The following is a 19,773-nucleotide window of genomic DNA, read 5'->3' on the forward strand; positions in this document are numbered from 1 at the left end:
TACTTTCTGTTCTGTTGTTACTTGTGTTACAAATACGATTTTATTTTGCTCAAAATTATTGCGCTTTATTTTGTAGACGTGCATGTGCAAGCTGAGCGCACGCATCAGGCACAGATGTGTTTTAAGCATTCTCTCCTGTATGTCCTCACTCAAATGGGCCTGGGAAGCTTGTGAATCATTTTTCTTGTTTCAACGAAACATCAGAACAAACCAGTTAATTACATCATACTTCCCAGTGTGAGAGGATGTTCTGGGAGAGTGTGCTCAGCTCTGTGTGTGCTTAATAAACACTGTGCAGCAGCTCTACTCAGTTGTATGATGCGAGGTATCAAGACATTTTAACGAGCACAAGAACACGAGTGAAGTATAGTCATCATTCTTTCTGCATGGCAGTTTATTCTTGAAAATAAGGAGTATTCCAAACTCCTGTTGAACTCTGACAGTGGATGAAGCTGGTGGCGACAGCACAGAACAAAGTGGAGACGATGCACTGTGAATAGTGGCTGTTTGTGATAGTGAATTTACATTACATGACTTCTCCCTGGTGTGTTTTGTGATGTGATGGTTAATCTCAGCTCTGAAACTCATCAGACTTGCTACTATATTCACGTCCAGAGGTAGTTTGAACAGAGGCATAAAACTCTCGCAGAGTCTCATTACAGAGGACTGAGTAGGCGCATTGACTGAAAATGACTGGATCTACCTGTGCATTAGACGGTTTTAACACACGCATTCCAGCCAATAAGACAATGGTATAAATGCAATTGAGCATGTGTTTTTCAATGCAATATTTAAGCAATAAGGCATGAGAGGCTGTGCTATATTGGGAATATAGTCACGACTAAAGGGCGTTTTTAGCTGCCCCTTCAGCCTTGACTATATTTACAGGGAGTAGATGTTACATTTCTGAAACACACTAGTATGATGTGCACAAAACAAACTAAGAAACTGCAGAAAATACTGTTTATTTATGAACATCAATAACTCAATTTACAACCGAGAGGGTGAGGATCACTGTAAACATGATCACCTTTCTGTCAATATATAGCAGGGGTATTCAATTAAAGTTTCAAGAGGTCTAGTCTCTACATTTCCTTCCCAGCAAAGGTCCGGAATATAATAACTTGCACGGTGTCAGTAGCCAGTATGGCTTTGAAATGATGTTTTTTTTTTTTAGGAATAGTTATAACTTTCCACGTTGGCAGCAATAGTACTTTGTAAAAGAAAAAATAAATTAAGCAGTCAAAATAGTCTCTTCAAAGCAGAGATGTGGACACTGGCCCAGAGACAAAGACAAAGCAGTGGGGTGTGAGGGATCTTTTCTACCAAAAGATTAGGTGAGAGCACTTGGATATTGATAAGATAAGATCAAAATTTTTTTCAAGCTGGGTGACAGCAGTCTAGTTTTTGTGTTCAAATATTTTTACAGTCTAAATATTTATTTTCAATTATTTTTACATTCAGATACCCTTGTATGGGACATAGGAGTACTTTTGACTGAGAAAATATAGGTTACTGTATGAGGGTTCATAAACTAACAATTTACATCTTAAAAATACTGTTTGCTTAAGTATAAATGGGCTGACTATGAAATAACTGGAATGTTCTCATCAGAAGCAGAGAACTCTATTAATTATAACTAATAATCAGAGATGATGACATCTCTTTTTTTTCACAAAATTAAAACAAAAAGCTGTTTGTCATGAAAGGCGCGTAACATGCTGATTAATAAAGCTAAATTTAGACGGGAAAAGATGTTAGTCTCTAAATTTGACACGTGAACTTGTCCTGTCACAAACCTGCTTTAGTTGAACTGTCAGAGTCATTTATCAGACAGATGAAGATAGTTTCACTTTGCTTTATTCTCATTTTCTGCAGTGTGTTTTAGTGAAAGATGCCAGTCTCCATCTACATGCTGCTCACCGTGTCTCCATTGCTGTTAAAATAACTGCACCTAGAACTCTATGTAGCTTAATCAGGCTTTATGCAATGCCTCGTGTGTATCGCGAAGGAGAGAGGCAATACGCATGGAGCAGGAGTGAAGCATGTTCGGTGCTTGAAAAAGATGATATAGCGCTGATTGCCTCTGAGTGCTTGTGTTGTGTATAGCTCCATTGTATTGATGCACTGCTCACTACAACTGTAGAAACGTTAAGATAGGACAACCGTTGTCATTATCTCGTGGTCCGCTAATAGGTGACCGCTGATATATAGCATTACTTAAATTTGACCCATTTAAACCCAGATTTTCGCTTACTACAGACTTTTTTATTTTTTGTGAAACATACATATAGTTTGTCAGAAACCACAACTGCTTAATCGTTTTACATGTTTATTTGCATATTTTAAAAATTATTCACAGTAGGGTTGGCTCTATTCAGTACAATACCAGCTGTGGCAGCATTGACACTAAATCAATACTTGGACAAATAAACAGACTCATTTGAGTAATGAAATTTTAATATTATTACGGAACTGTGTATTTGTTGATGAATCTTAACATTTGTACATCTTCAGGATTTAAAGGTATATTGTTGTAAATATTTTAAATGATGTAAATTATTGCATTGTCAAGTCATTTTGATTTGTATAGTGCTTTTCACAATACACATAGTTTCAAAGCAGCTTTACTGACAATCAGAGTGATCATTGAGTAGTTTGATTAAATTATTGTAAATTGTGTATAAAAATTAAATAAATAATTGTATTTAGAACCCCTGTGAGCAAGCTGAAGACGACAGTGGCAAGGAACACTAAACTCTATAAGATGCTGGTTAATGGAGAAAAATAACCTTGGCAGAAACCAGGCTCAATGTGGGGTCCAGTTCCCCTCTGGATAAACAACATAAATATAATGCCAGTATTAGTTATTTGTGTGCAGTGCAAGTCATGGTTTAAAATTTGTAAACTAAGAAAGTGTTAAGGTCCAGTGTTTAAAAAAGGTTTTTTATGAACTGTATGATTAATAACTAATGTCTTTTGAAGTCCATCCTGGATTAACTGCAGAAGTTCACATAGATGCATTGTCCTTTGTTAGTTGGCTGATGAAGGCTTTTGTTGGCAATTAAGTGATTGTCTGTGTATTCCATTTCAAGAGTGTAGTCCATCAATAGACAAAGGTGATGCAGGCAGAGATAGGTGCAACACAGTTTAACTGGCAGGTCATTTCAGTGAGGTTCAGTGGGGTCCATCCTAAGTCCAAGGTTCAGGCAGTGGCATATGAAGTATCCGATGTCTTACAGTTGGATTTGGCATCAGTTCATCCTCTGAAGTCAAAAGACTGAAGTGGTGTCTGGCTAGAAATGGCTGTAGTTTGTCGTCATCACTCAGCAACATGTAGCAGTGGAGTCTGACACCAAGCTGGATCTGGTCGGCTCTGGTAACTTCGGGATATGAATCCCGAGGTTGAGACATGGAAACAAATAATATAATATTAGCGTAGATGCCATTCAATTTTTTGCAGAGTTATAGTTCATGATAGATGTTTCTGGTTCCAGCAGACCTAACTAAAGCAGCCTAATTGTGAGCTAATGGATAAATTGGGTGTATACCTGACTAAATAGATGAGTCTTTAGTCTAGACTTAAACTGAGTGAGTGTGTCTGCATCCCTAACAGTGTGTGGGAGACTATTCCATAGTTTTAAGAGCCAAATAGTTAAAGGATCTACCTCCTTTTGTGGATTTTGATATTCCAGGAACTATTAACAAGCCAGAATTTTGTGATCGTAATGAATGTGATGGAATATAGCATGTCAGAAGGTCACTTAAGTACTGTGGCCTTAAGTAGCCAGTTTGTCTGCTTCCTGACCACTCTAGCCATTCAGTGACATTAATCTACAGTTGAAGTCATTAAAACTAATTTTTTTAACCACTCCACAGATTTAATATTAGCTAAATATAGTTTTGGCAAGTCATTTAGGACATCTACTTTGTGCATGACACAAGTTATTTTTCAACAATTGTTTACAGACAGATTGTTTCACTTTTAATTGACTATATCACAATTCTAGTGGCTCAGAAGTTTACATACACTAATTTAACTGTGCCTTTAAGCAGCTTGGAAAATTCCAGAAAATGATCTCAAGCCTTTAGACAATTAGCCAGTTAGCTTCTGATAGGAGGTGTACTGAATTGGAGGTGTACCTGTGGATGTATTTTAAGGCCTACCTTCAAACTCAGTGCCTTTTTGCTTGACATCATGGGAAAATCAAAAGAAATCAGCCAAGACCTCAGAAAAATTAAAATTTGTGGACCTCCTCAAGTCTGGTTCATACTTGGGAGCAATTTCCAAATGCCTGAAGGTACTACATTCATCTGTACAAATAATAGTACGCAAGTATAAATACCATGGGACCACGCAGCCATCATACCACTCAGGATGGAGACACATTCTGTCTCCTAGGGATGAATGTAGTTTGGTGCAAAAAGTGTAAATCAATCCCAGAACAACAGCAAAGGACCTTGTGAAGATGCTGGAGGAAACGGGTAGACAAGTATCTATATCCACAGTAAAACAAGTCCTAAATCGATATAACCTGAAAGGCTGCTCAGCAAAGAAGCTGCCACTGCTCCAAAACCGCCATAAAAATAGTTTGCAAGTGCACATGGGGACAAAGATCTTACTTTTGGAGAAATGTCCTCTAGTGTGATGAAACAAAAATTGAACTGTTTGGCCATAATGACCATCGTTATGTTTGGAGGAAAAAGGGTGAGGCTTGCATGCCGAAGAACACCATCTCAACCGTGAAGCATGGGGGTGGCAGCATCATGTTGTGGGGGTGCTTTGCTGCAGGAGGGACTGGTGCACTTCACAAAATAGATGGCATCATGAGGAAGGAATATTATGTGGATATATTGAAGCAACATCTCAAGACATCGGCTTGGTCGCAAATGGATCTTCCAGATGGACAATGATCCCAAGCATACCTCAAGTTGTGTCAAAATGGCTTAAGGACAACAGAGTCAAGGTATTGGAGTGGCCATCACAAAGCCCTGACCTCAATCCGATAGAAAATTTGTGGGCAGAACTGAAAAAGCATGTGCAAGCAAGGAGGCCTACAAACCTGACTCGGTTACACCAGTTCGGTCTGGAGGAATGGGCCAAAATTCCAGCAACTTATTGTGAGAAGCTTGTGGAAGGCTACGCAAAATGTTTGACACAAGTTAAACTTCTGACCCACTGGGAAGAAATAAAAGAAATAAAAGTTGAAATAAACCATTCTCTATACTATTATTCTGACATTTCACATTGTTAAAATAGTGATCCTAACTGACCTGAGACAGCGAATGTTTTCTACGATTAAATGTCAGGAACTGAGTTTAAATGTATTTGGCTAAGGTGTATGAAACTTCTGACTTCAACTGTGTTATAAACCTCGTCACCATGACGAGCAGGGAGGGGGCCAGAGCATATTACACCGTCTGACATCGTTTTTTTAAGTTCAAACACCTCTTTAACATTATCTTTAGTGATCTCCGACTGGCGAAGCTGGACATTGTTAGTGCCAACGTGAATAATAATTTTAGAAAATCTATGTTTAGCATTAGTCAGCACTTGTAAATTTGATCTGATGTCAGATGCTCGAGACCCGGAAATGCATTTAACAGTGGTGGCTGGAGTCTCTATTTCCATGTTCCTTACAATAGAATCACCTATCATTAAGGCTCCTTCATGATTCTCAGTGGGTGCATCACTGAGTGGGGAGAATCGATTGGAAACCCTAACAGGAATGGGAGAGTGGAGTTGCTTTGCTGAGCGAGTATGCCGCTGAGACATCACCCAAATGCCCTGCTGCGGGGGCTCTTCAGCCGGAACCAAAGTGTGTGTTGCTCGCTGTAATACCCGCATCCGAAACAGTATCCACCAGCTTCTCTTTCTCACTGACCTCCACTAGCTTTTGAATGCGTGTCTCTAACTCATTAATCTTCTCTGTCAGCCTGACTAATTCCTTACATATATCACATGTGAATCCCTCACATATATCACATGTGAATCCCTCACTGCTGATGGATGAAGCGATCATAAACATGTGGCATGCAATGCAGGAAGAAATAAAATGAGTGGATGCCATGACTTACAGCAGTTGTTTCTTGTTGTTGTTATGGTTGTTCTTGAGCAACGAGGGTTTGAGATCGATGTGGTTCCTAATCAGCAGATGTTTGAGATTGATGCAATAATCCTTGTAAAGCACAGTGGAGAAAATGAATCCACAGAGTTAAGACGCAAGATGTAGACAAGCGTCGGTGGGGGGGGGGCGGGGGAGAAAATGGGTGCGCGCGGTAAGATACACACAGTTGAAACAATGGAAAAGCGGAAAAATCCAAAGCACGTGTAAAATGGCAGAGGATAAAATGATGAACGTTTAAGAATAAGCAATGCTAAGCAGGCTAGCAAGCTACAAACACTCGTACATCGTGCCAGCAGCAAATAATTAAATTATTGCAAGTTTGAATCCCACAACACAAATAAATATACATGAAATCTATTATTTACAGACAGATAAGGCTGATCATTAAATTAAGCAGGGTCATCGAATTAACAGCTATCAGTTATAACACTTAAGGACATGAGTTAATGTGGTTCTTTCAGCATGTTTTCCCATTGCATATTCAAATGTATTCTTCAAAAATAGTTATTTTGCTCATACAATTATGAAAAATGACACATAAAGCCAGACTTGGAAGCATGCACTTAATTCAAAATACGCCCTTTTCCGCCCTTGTGTGTTCTGTTTCTGTAGGGAGAGTCCAGTATGATAGTGATAGTGTCGCATAGTTTTACATTTTTAGTATCTTGAAACCGGTAACCATAATTTGTGGTGCTGCACATGTAACCGGAATTTGAACCGACGTTTCCGACATGGGAGGCGGGCGCGCTAACGAGGAGGCTAAAGGTTACAGCCTCTAGCATCAGTTTCTAATTGGCCTCTTGAGGCCAGGGGAGTGAGGTTTACACACTGCACAGATACCTACCAGCTGACTACCATTACACACGTTTGCCTGCTACTGTAGGTTTCCATTGTAAATGTATTTACTGTTAAACTTATTGTCTGTGGTAGTCGAGCATGTGAAAGATGCAATAGATGCAAAATAATAAGACCCTAAGATGAAAATAACCTGGATGATTCCATTTGACCTGGAGTAAAAAGAAAAATGTTTCTCCTTTCACTACTGAAAAGTGTAAAACAGCGTAAATGACAAATGTAATTAACACAATATCAATGAACCTTTTTTATTTTCTGTCACTAAAGAATGCAAACATGTCTTGAACTTGCATTTCATACAGTGCACTGAATTGCTGTTGATCTCTGCCACCACACACACACACACACACAGACACACACACATATGTTGATGCGGCTATCCTTATGAAGACTCTCCGTAGATATAATGATTTTTATACTGTACCAACTAGAGATTCTATCCCCTACCCCTAAACCTAACCCTCACAAAAAAACTTTCTGCATTTTTACATTTTCAAAAAAACATCATTTAGTATGTTTTTTTTTTTTGTTGTTGTTGTTTTTTTTTTTTTAAGAGATTTGAATTATGGGGACACTAGAAATGTCCTCATAAACCACATTTATAGCATAATACCCTTGTAATTACCAGTTTGTAACCTAAAAAAATGTCCTCGTAACCACCCAAACCTGCCCACACACACACACACACACATATTCACTAATTTACAAGTCTCCCTTGTTTGATAGAAGTACCTTTTGTGCTCTTGAGCATATTAGTCTACAGAACAAAGAAATCAGAAATAAAGATGTGATTTGATTTAGGCCTACTTTTTTTGGTAAGAATTTACAATATGACCTTTGCAATTTCACTTTAAAGGAATTGTTTACCCAAAAATGAAAATGCTGCCATTATTTACTCACCCTCATATTATTCTAAACATGTATTCTGTTATTTTTGAGTGGAGCACAAAAAAGAGAATTTTTGTAGAATTGTACTAAAGTAGTCTTTTAACATAACTGTAAAGAACTATAAAATAAGTCTTTTGAAGTAATGTGGTAGCTTTTTCCAAGGAAATAACTTTCATTTAAAGGAATTGTTCACCAAAAAATAATTTACTCACCTAATGCTGTCTCAAACTCTTATGACTTCTGTGGAGCAAAAGATATTTTAATGGAGATATGATGTGTTTATATCCATACAGTGCAAGTCAGTTATGTCCAAAACTTTCAAGCTCCAAAAAGGATGTCAAGTGGTTTAATCCATGTCTTCTGAAGCGACATGATCGTTTTGGGTGAGAAGCAGACCAAAATATAATTCCTGTTTCACTGAATTTTGACATTTGCAGTCTCCTTGTTGCGATCATGATTTGAAGCTTGATTACACTTCCTTGCGCTTGACATATACACAGAGCCCATGCTACAGATGTCAAGATTTATAGATGTCAAGATTTATATATAAACGTATCATATCTCCATCAAAATATCTTTGTGTTTTGCAGAAGAAATAAAATCATACAATTTTGAGATGGCATAAGAGTGAATAAATGAGTTATCATATTCGGTTGAACTATATCGTCCCCACCACCAATTCTCTGAAACCTTTTTTGCATCCACATTCAGATTCAATTTGTTCAACATGAGGGTGAGTAAATTTGGTTGACCTATTGCTTTACATGTTGATGATATTTTATTTTGACCTCGAAGTGGTGTGAAAACTTTTAGACTGAAAAAATTAGTGGATTTATTTGAATGTAAATGTGTGAGGTTAATAGAGTAGGTAATGTTTTTTTTTTTTCTCTCTTGGTTTTCCTCAGACACATTGGGTTATTGAGAGTGAAGGGTAAAAAGATGAATCTTCAGAAAATTCCTTTACAGACCGTCAGGCAGTTCTTCATTCAGGACATCATGCTCTCTGACCATCCTGACATTTTCAGGCCGGAGCAACCCAATGTCACGCTGAAAGTCCAGGCTTTCTGTCAGGAGAAGGTACCTGTGCACACCGACATGCCTGACAAACAGATGCATTCAGAAACTCACACAAGAGCACATGACTAATGAGTCTTACAGAGAGGTTTTTTCAAAGAAAGCAAAGAAAGTGCAGAATATAGGAAAGAAAAGCTACTTTTCCACCCTTAAATCACTTTTACACGTCTGTAATTGTTAACTGCCTTGTAATATACTTGCTTCAGAAAATGGGTTTCATATAAGAGGAACAAATCCAAAGAGAGAGGATGGCTGTTATTTCATTATTTTGGTTAGGGTTGTAGTCTCCTATTATTTTACACAGATTGTTCATCCATTCGAATAAATTCAGTCTGATAGTAAATTCTGAATGCACTGTGGGTCAGTAACAAATGAGGAGTGCAAGAATGCAAAAACAAATATAAAAAAGCATAAAAAGCATATACATTTTTTATATATATATATATATATATATATATATATATATATATATATATATATATATATTCGTTTTATTTAAGATTTTTTGACAGTCATCATTAATGTCATACATCTGTTTATGTTCGAAATGTTGTTTTTTGGCACACAAAAGTTATTAAAAACTTAAATTTATGTGGCAACTAATATATGCAACATGGACCTGTTTGTTGACATTATCACTTTATAGTTCATGCTGAAAGGTGAGTAAAACTCGATGAAATGTTTGAAAGTTTAAGATTAGACTGGATTAGATGTCATCACAAGAGAGTGAAAATTAATATATGTATTGTTATTTAAAAAAAATTGTGGGCAGATATAAAGTTGTGCTCAAAAGTTTGCATACCCTGGCAGAAATTGTGAAATTTTGGCATTGATTTTGAAAATATGACTAATCATGCAAAAAATCTTTTATTTAAGGATAATGATCATATGAAGCCATTTATTATCACATAGTTGTTTGGCTCCTTTTTAAATCATAATGATAACAGAAGTCACCCTGATCAGAAATGGCCCTGATCAAAAGTTTACATACCCTTGAATGTTTGGCCTTGTTACAGACACACAAGGTGACACACACAGGTTTAAATGGCAGTTAAAGGTTAATTTCCAACACCTGTGACTTTTTAAATTGCAATTAGTGTCTGTGTATAAATAGTCAATGAGTTTGTTAGCTCTCACGTGGATGCACTGAGCAGGATAGATACTGAGCCATGGGGAGCAGAAAAGAACTGTCAAAAGACCTGCGTAACAAGGTAATGGAACTTTATAAAGATGGAAAAGGATATAAAAAGATATCCAAAGCCTTGAAAATGCCAGTCAGTACTGTTCAATCACTTATTAAGAAGTGGAAAATTCAGGGATCTCTTGATACCAAGCCAAGGTCAGGTAGACCAAGAAAGATTTCAGCTAAAACTGCCAGAAGAATTGTTCAGGACACAAAGAAAAAGCCACAGGTAACTTCAGGAGAAAAACAGGCTGCTCTGGAAAAAATGGTGTGGTTGTTTCAAGCAGCAAATTTATTTCTTCATTCATTTTTAATTGGCACTCCGCTACCGTTTTCCATTTCTGTCAGTCGTTTTCCATTTATCTTAGTCTTTGAAATAGATTGTTTTTAAAATCATTTTGAAGATAATTTTGGGAAATTGTGTAAACAAACAACAATTTGGTTAGAGCTGTGGCCTTTTAACACATGTGCTGTGACACATTCAGCCATTGGAGGTTAAGGACACAAGTTTGAAAGTTTGAAAGCTAGCAACATTTCCCAATCCATTTCACCCATATTGTCCCCATCATTTCCAAGTTGATGTGTTGTGTCAGATAATGCCGCCTTTGCCCCAGAGCCAGAGTTAAAGCGCTGTTTCATGTGTTTTTTTTACTTTGTCCTTCGAAAATACAGCTACTTCTGCACTCTTGGCTGGTTTGTGAGTCATTCACCTATGTGTCAATGTATTAATGATGCATCTCACCAGCACCTTTTTCACTACAATGCAGAAATCACACACAGCTATTTGAAAAAGATGTCTGATCTTGTGTGCTTCAATTTGTGCAAAAGGGCTAACATAGTCAATGATATGATCAAAAAAGCTTATTTGATTAGTAACCTTGAAATCGTGCAGGATTAAATGTTTCTAATTTATTTTGCATCATAACGTTTCTGTTGTGATTTTTTTCATTTTCGTTTATTTCCAGGTTTAAATAAATTTGAATCCCAAATTTTCAGTGTGGTATCCGACTTTGTACTCCACTGTGTGTATACTGTATATACACTCACTGAGCATTTTATTAGGAACACCTGCACACCTATTTATTCATGCGATTATCTAATCAGCCAATCATGTGGCTGCAGTGCATAAAATCATGCAGATACGGGTCAGCAGCTTCAGTTAATGTTCACATCAACCATCAGAATGGGGAAAAAAATTTGATCTCAGTGATTTCGACCGTGGCATTATTGTTGGTGCCAGATGGGCTGGTTTGAGTATTTCTGAGTTTACTCCGAATGGTGCCAGAAACAAAAAACATCCAGTGAGCGGCAGTTCTGCAGATGGAAATGCCTTGTTGATGAGAGAGGTCAACAGAGAATGGCCAGACTGGTTAAAGCTGACAGAAAGGCTACGGTAACTCAGATAACCACTCTGTACAATTGTAGTGAGCAGAATAGAATCTCAGAACATGTCGAACCTTGAGGCGGATGGGCTACATCAGCAGAAGACCATGTTGGACACTTTATTAGGACCGTAGTGTTCTTAAAAAATGCTTAGTGAGTGTACATTTGTAGTTAGAAGGTGATTCTCAGCCTCAGACGGCGCATTCATAATCCATTCACTAACTGTCTGATGCACTTTGCACACAAAACTAGAAAAAACATTTTTGAGTAGTAAGTGCTAATCTGGATTGTTTGCTGTATTGTTGGCTTTTGATAAATAAACTTTGACTTGACTTCACATTGTTCAGTTGTATTGCAGTACTTGAACTGTTATTTTGTCCCACCATTGTCTCAGGTTGAAGAGATGCTTGAAGAGGCAGAGAGAGAGAGACTCGGAAATCCACAAACCCCTGAAAAACCGCTCATCAGACTACGAGTGTGTATCAATCTCACATACACTCATCGTCTAGGTTTCCTGTTTAATATTGTCTAAGTTAATGAAACATTGCATGTGTTGTGAAAGTAAAAGCAACGTTCAAATTTAATTTTAGCACTGTCATTGTAATGACAACAGTCAGTTTAATATTGTGTGGTGTTCTCTGCCTCTAATAAAGGTTTTAATGTCTCATACATCAATCACACCTCCAGTGTACACACTTGGATGTGTTTGGCATATATAACATGCAGTGTTTTGTGAATAAAGGTCTAATCCATATTCTTTTATTTTCTTTCTGGCTCTCTCTTTCATGCTCTCTCTCCCTCAGGTGGATTATAGTGGCGGTTTTGAAGTGTTTAACACCATGCGCTTCAGTCAGAAGTTTGTAGATCGAGTGGCAAATCCCAAAGATATCCTGCATTTCATCAGACACAGAGAAGCCAAAGACAACATTAAAGGCAAGCCACTCATACTTAAGCTGTAAGGTACGAGAGGTCATGCTATGTTGGGAATGTAGTCAAAAAGGCCAAAAGCATTTGTGAGGCATGATTTGCAGTGATTGCAACCCCTTCAGACGTGACTATATTGACAATATGAAACTAAGGAGTAATTGGCAACAGATGAGTGATTGAAGTATAATGCACACTTTAGGTGGTAATTTGCCCAAAATGACAGTCATTCAGAATCAGTTATTATGTCAGAAATTAACTTTTATTTTAAGGAGCAATATTTGCCCTCTGGATTTGTTTTTTAGGGGCATTTTTTACCATTATAAGGGCATATTTTTTCTAACCATTAAAATATAAACTGTGTGTCTATGCAATAAATATAATAAATATTCTGTATAGCATATATATAAAAAAGATTAGAATTTAATCGATAATCAGTAATATCGAAAATCAATAATAAAAAAAACTAAGAATAGTTTCCTCTTACCTTAAGAATTAAATCTACGTTAATTCAAATTTTATGCCATAATATATACAGCTAGAACTATATGAAAATATTTAAAACTATATCGGGTGTGACAAATAAAAAACAGAAGAATTCTTTAAGAGGACATTTTTTACCTCTGCATTTTGAATTTCTGGGCATTTTTGTAATTTTTGGTAGCATTTTTTTTCCCCAGCCCCTTTACATTTTTTATCCTGCCGCATATCATTAAAAATGGTAATTAATCCGATTTTTCTGGCTCTTAATTCTGACCAGACAAGGCATGTTCAAAATAGATATGAAATAGCTGGTACATGCACACCCCACATTAATTGAATTCTGTACTATTGTACCTATATTAATAAAGATTCTGCATTGCTTGGCAACTGTAAATAGCCTAATAGTTAGACTACTGAACTGTTTTTTTGTGGCTGCCACCACCACCCCTCTACGGAAGACATTTACTTCATTCACTTTCTTAACATCACAGATTATTCACTTTATTTATTTATTTATTTATTTTTTCTCTACCCAATTTGGAATGCCTAGTTCCCAATGCACTCTAAGTCCTCGTGGTGGCATAGTGACTCGCCTCACTCCGGGTGGCGGAGGACGAATCTCAGTTGCCTCCGCGTCTGAGACCGTCAATCCGCACATCTTATCACGTGGCTTGTTGAGCGCGTTACTGTCGAGACATAGTGCGTGTGGAGGCTTCACGCAAAACTCACCACGTGCCCCACAGAGAGCGAGAACCCCATTATAGCGACCACGAGGAGGTTACCCCATGTGACTCTACCCTCCCTAGCAACCAGGCCAATTTGGTTGCTTAGGAGACCTGGCTGGAGTGACTAAGCATGCCCTGGATTCAAACTCGCAACTCCAGGGGTGGTAGTCAGCATCTTCTCTTAATATTACATTTTTTATACTGCCTCATAGAGGGAGGACAGAGAACACACACATTTGATTCTATACATATTTTCCTGTCAGAATGCATTTAGTTAATACAGTTAGAAAATAAAGCAAAACAACATTTAATAGTAATGTTTTATTAACACTTTACTTAAAAAGCCTTCCGAATAGAAAAGCCAAAGTCTAAGTGGGAAGTTGATTATTTGGAAGAACTAGTCCCCATAGGTTGTATTTTCATTGCAATGGGCATTAAATCTTATAAACCTTCATCCTCCACAATAGTAATCAGGCGGTAGGCTGTGACTATCAACTTTGCATCAGTAATCATGAAGCCGCATTCACATGATTCATGCCGCTTTGAACACATGAAAAGCACTGCAGATAAAATCTTGTTTTGTTTTTGTGCTCACGGAAATGTTATTTCATAATGTAAAAGGAAATTCAGCATGCTTGCCTGCCGCAGCAGTCCCTCATCAGTGTATCATGTGATTTTAGGTGATAGTTAAGGTGCACTCAGTAGTTTTTACCTCATTTATAAAGTTTAACTCCTAAAGTGATGAATTGTATTTTTGCAATCATGACCACTCACATTAAAATAAAGGCTCCAGTCATATCAGTAACCTTATAAAAGCTGTTTTGAGATCGGATCACTGAAACCATATACGGAGGTAGTCAAAAACGTATGTGACCAATTCGCATCTGAGGTGTAAACGCTATCCCTCCTAGGAAAGCAGTGAAGCACCACCCCTAACCTGTCAATCAACCACTGCGCTAAAACAAAAGTATAAACTTTGCGGGTTACATGCAGCTTTAAAAATTTGAAAAAGCAGATACATGCACAAGCACAAGAACTTCACGGATCTTCTTCAGTGTGTCTGATATCAATATGCAGTGACAGGTGACAAGCACACACCTCTGAAGCTCAGGTTCTTACAGATACTGTACTAAAATAACGGATAATTCTGTTTGAAACGTTACGTTTGTGCTTAGATCAGCTTTTAACTGCATCTGGGAGAAACAGTGCATCAGGTTTTTTCTGTGCTTTCTATGCCGTTTATGGCATTTTTTGTGGTTTATTATCATGCAGTAACACATTTACATCGAAATTCAAACACAAGGTGGAAACTGCAATGCTTCTTGGCTGACCACTTGTGATCGGATTACATTTATTCATTTGGCAGACGCTTTTATCCAAAGTGACTTACAAAAGAGGAAAACATAAGCAAATCATCTTAAGGAGACAGTGGTATGAAAAGTGCTGTATTACAAAGTTTCACTAGCATCAGAATAGTATTCAAAACAGAATAAAGTCCAACAGAATTTTTTTTAAATTTAATGACTGGTTAAGTGCTCATGGAAAAGATGTGTTTTTAGTCATTTTTTGAAGACAGAGAGTGAGTCAGCTTCACAGGTGGAGTTGGGAAGGTCATTCCACCATCGTGGTATGATGAAGCTGAAAGTGTTTTGGTGCCTCTTTGTGTTGGTACAACAAGGCGACGTTCCTTAGCCGACCGCAGTCTTCTAGAGGACGTGTAGCTCTGCATAAATGATTTTAGGTATGCTGGAGCAGACCCAGTGACTGTTCTGTATACCAGCATCAGAGCCTTGAATTTGATATGTGCATCAACCGGCAGCCAGTGGAGAGAGATGAGGAGTGGTGTAACGTGCTCTCTTTGGTTCATTAAAGACCAGACGTGCTGCTGCATTCTGGATCATTTGCAGGGATCTAATTGCACATGTAGGTAGGCCTGCAATGAGAGCGTTACAGTAGTGTAGTCTAGTTATGACAAGTGACTGGACAAGCAGTTGTGTGGCATGTTCAGAGTGGAAGGGTCTTATCTTCCTGATATTGTAGAGTGTAAATCTACATGATCTTGCGGTCTTTGAGATGTGGTCTGTGAAATTTAGTCTGTTCTCGATGGTTACCCCTAGATTTCTGACCGATTTGGAAGGCGTTACTGTAGTTGCACCCAGCTGCACAGTGATGTTGTGTTCAACAGCAGGGTTGGCTGGAAAGACAATGGATTACCAAAAACGCATCTTAATACCATGTGTAAACAGAGCTGGTTTCACACAAGACCAGAACACAGCGAATGCATGTAGTGTCACTGTCTGTGTAAATTTCGGAGAGTCTTAACTTAGTAAAATGAGCTCTGTGGACAATTATCAACTGGATAAAACTCAAGCGCTAGAGCAAGATGAGCTTATTCTTTTCAGTGCTCACTCCCACCAGCCATCTGGGAGATCGAGTAGCAGCTCCCTTCCCCATTTTGATTTATGGAACAAAAATATAAACGCAACATGCAACAATTTCAAAGATTTTACTGAGTTACAGTTCATTTAAGAAATCAGTCAGTTGAAATAAATTCATTAGGCCCTAATCTAATCTAATCAATGCATATGGAAAATTTCTGGAATCTTTTATTTCGGCTCATGAAACATGGGACCAACACTTTACATGTTGCGTTTATATTTTTGTTCATTATAGTATTCAATGTATTAAAACTGGTCCAGAAGAACAAGGTAAAAGAGGTCCTTGATATAAGGAATCCTGATTTAGGAAGAGTTTTTCCCATTGGAATTAGCCATGGAAGGTTAGTAAAATGAGGGGAACAGTGCCTCAAAAAGCAAAATACATTTTGTTGAGTGTGATTGTATTTTGAGTGCAGGGCTGCGAGTGAGCAATCTTTGAAGGTCTTAATGCCAAACTGCATTGTTTAATTAATTTTGAATTATAATATGCTGCATTCACATCATGTTTAAAATTACTGTAATAACAAGATATCAGCTCAGAGAACCTACTTGGAGATGTTCACATCCTTAGACTCTATGGCGTTTCTATGGCATCGCTCATAATGCCAGAATGGATCCATGTTCGACTTAGCTGTCGCATATTTTTTCTCTTTTCTGTAGTAATGTTATATAGTATATGTATAATAGTAATGTTATAGGTAATATAAAGCAGAAATATGTAGAAGGGAAGCTTATTATTGAACATTTATGTCTTTTATCATTTTGCTGTTGCTGGTCAATAGTGTGTCCTAACCAAACATGATACGATAAGATCCCAGTGACAGTTTTTCTGTCCACACTGAATATAAAACTGTTGCATGACCTGACACAATCACAGCCAATAAGAATAAGTATATGATGTTGATTGTACAGTTATATGGAGCAGCATTTTGAACCAATGTGAGAGTGGAGCTACCTGCCGTGATGCTGCAGAAATAGAAACCAAGGGATTAACAAAATGTTCTGCACTTGCTAGTCATGGTTGCAGCTGGTTAGGACAAAACCTTTGGTTTACATGGAATTAATAGGCTACCTTTAATCGCTTGTTACTTTCACTTTTTTTTAAATAACGTTTTACATGGAGTAAGGAGGTTTTAAGCACTGGACTTTGTGTCATGCACATTTTTTGCAATCTTGTATGACTGCAAATGCACAAGCAAATTTATAAGTGTTTGAATTTGAAGGATGCTTTTGATTGTTCTGCAGAGGAAGGTATGGACTTTGGAGCACTGCTCTCTCGTCCCAGCTCTGAGGTCTTACAGCTGAGAGTGGAAGATCTTGTGAAGGAATACTTCCAGACAGCCGAGAAGGTTCGTAGTTTTTATGTGTCTGCTGAGTATACTGATCTAACTTCAATTATCAGCTTTCGCTCAACCTTCAACAGAAGTCCAGTTAGGGTTGGGGAATGAGAATCTTTTTTTGTTCAAAGAACATGTTGTTGCTGGATTGTTTTAATGGCACTATTGCTTCATAATGGAGGGTGTAAAAGAAGTCATACCGCTTTTATTATTTGCAAGGTCTCATTGGCCAAATGTGTGACTCGAACTGAGCAAGTGGAATGTTGGGAGAAATCAATGATAAAAGAACCGTAAAAATTATTCTTCAAAATGTGTTCAGCCTTTTCTCATTGATTTGATTTGCCTAATGTAAATTAATTTTCCAGCTTTGTAAAGCTTTCTAGTCTATATTCCAGTTCTTTTGCCTTCTAAAAAGGTTTGAAGGTGTCCTGACCCTAATTTTGGTGTGTGAATGGATAATTGAGTATTTTATGTTCTATAAAAGCCTCACTCAGTGTCTAATTTTGGGGATAAGAGAAAATCTTAGCTTTTTATTTTGAGAGAAAGAAAAACTTTGGCTAATCAATAAAAGAAACATTTAAAAAAAAGGGCAAGTGTGTGGGTCTCTTAGAGTAGCACTGTATAAAGACATACACATTATACAGTACACTGTATCGAGGAAGCACAAAAATGTCCATGTACATTTCACATGTTTTTGTGTCTGAGATGTGGCCTGACAGGTAGGTGATTTGACCAATTTAAAAATCAATAAAGGCAAAAAGATCATAGATAAAGTATTGAAAAAAGTGAAGTATGTTTTGTGTTTTTTTGTTTTTTTCATATACACTAATGAGCCAAAACATTATGACCACTCACAGGTGAAGCGAATATCTTTGATCACCTTCTAACAAGGCCAAATGTTACGGTCTGGGTAGATTAGATGGTATGCAAACAATAAGTTCTCGAAGTCAACGTGTTGAATGCAGGAGAAATGGGCAGCAGTAAAGACCTGAGCAACTTTGACAAGGGCCAAATTGTTACGGCCAGGCGACTGGTTCAGAGCATCTCTGAAACGGCAAGGCTTGTGGGGTGCTCCCGGTCAGCAGTGGTGAGTACCTACCGACAGTGGTCCAAGAAGGGACAAACCACAAACCGGCTACAAGGTGTTGGGCGCCCAAGGCTCATCGATGCACGAGGGCAACAAAGGCTATCCAGTCTGGTCCAAACCTACAGAAGGTCTACTGTGGCACAAGTCACAGAAAATTGTAATGATGGTTATGGGAGGAATGTGTAATAATACACAGTGCATTGTATTGTACCTGCTGCGTATGGGGCTGTGTAGCCACAGACCAGTCAGAGTGCCCATGATGACCCATGTCCACCATCGAAAGCGCCTACAATGGGCACGCGAGTGTCGAAACTGGATCTTGGAGCAGTGGAAGATGGTCGTCTGGTCCAATAAGTCCCGTTTTCTTTTACATCTTGTGGATGGCCGTGTACGTGTGCGCTGTTTACCTGGGGAAGTGATGGCAGCAGGATGCACTGTGGGAAGACAACAAGCCGGTGGAGGGAGTGTGAGTCTCTGGGCAATGTTCAGCTGGGAAACCCATGGTCCGGCCTTTCATGTGGATATCAATTTGACACGAGCCACCTACCTAAGGTACACCCCTTCATGGCAATGGTACTCCCTGATGGCAGAGGCCTCTTCCAGCAGAATAATGCGCGCTGCCACACTGCACACATTGTTCTGGAATGGTTTGAGGAACATGATGATTTCAAGGTGTTCCACTGGCCTCCAAATTCCACAGATCTTAATCCGATTGAGCCTTCAGGGGTCTTGTAGAGTCCATGCCTCTGAGGGTCGGCGCTGTTTTGGCGGCACTTGGAGGACCAACAGCATATTAGGCGGATGGTCATAATGTTTTGGCGCATCAGTGCATGTTTATTGGTTTATGTCTGCCAACCACACATTATATTAAGGAAATAGTCTTGGTAGGGATGTGACGATTCTAAAATATTGGTTGTCAGTACCAATTTCATGATTTTAGATGCCAATCTCGATTCTGCAGCAAAAACTAACTTGCTATTGAACACACTCCTTTTATTTTAAAAAAGCATTTTCATGTCAATTATTCAAGTGAGCAGTCATTAAATAAAAGAATTAAGAGCAAAGTGTATTTTTATTTTTCTTGTCAGTATGGTTATTTGATTATTAATATTAATATTTATTAACAGAATAGACAGTGGCAGGTCTATACAGCTGCATTTGCACTGCAAGAAATATACGTTTACCCATATTCCTTAAAACAAACCAACAAACAGTCCATTCTGCATTTAAACTTCCCAGTTTATGATTTAAAACTAAAGAAAAATATC

At 38.0% G+C, this 19,773-nt stretch overlaps 1 protein-coding gene across 2 annotated transcripts in view; it reads left to right on the plus strand.

Annotated features, from left to right (window-relative positions):
* mre11a (MRE11 homolog A, double strand break repair nuclease) overlaps positions 1–19,773 on the plus strand; it is a 93,048-nt gene that overhangs the window by 20,550 nt on the left and 52,725 nt on the right. For both annotated transcript variants that reach the window (XM_051665653.1, XM_051665654.1), the window contains 4 exons: positions 8,777–8,948; positions 11,906–11,986; positions 12,315–12,444; positions 17,327–17,430. In XM_051665653.1, the coding sequence (XP_051521613.1) occupies positions 8,777–8,948; positions 11,906–11,986; positions 12,315–12,444; positions 17,327–17,430 (487 nt within the window). The remainder of the gene's footprint in view (positions 1–8,776; positions 8,949–11,905; positions 11,987–12,314; positions 12,445–17,326; positions 17,431–19,773) is intronic.

The sequence above is a fragment of the Myxocyprinus asiaticus genome, chromosome 31 (genome assembly GCF_019703515.2).
Source record: "Myxocyprinus asiaticus isolate MX2 ecotype Aquarium Trade chromosome 31, UBuf_Myxa_2, whole genome shotgun sequence".
Taxonomy (NCBI): domain Eukaryota; kingdom Metazoa; phylum Chordata; class Actinopteri; order Cypriniformes; family Catostomidae; genus Myxocyprinus; species Myxocyprinus asiaticus.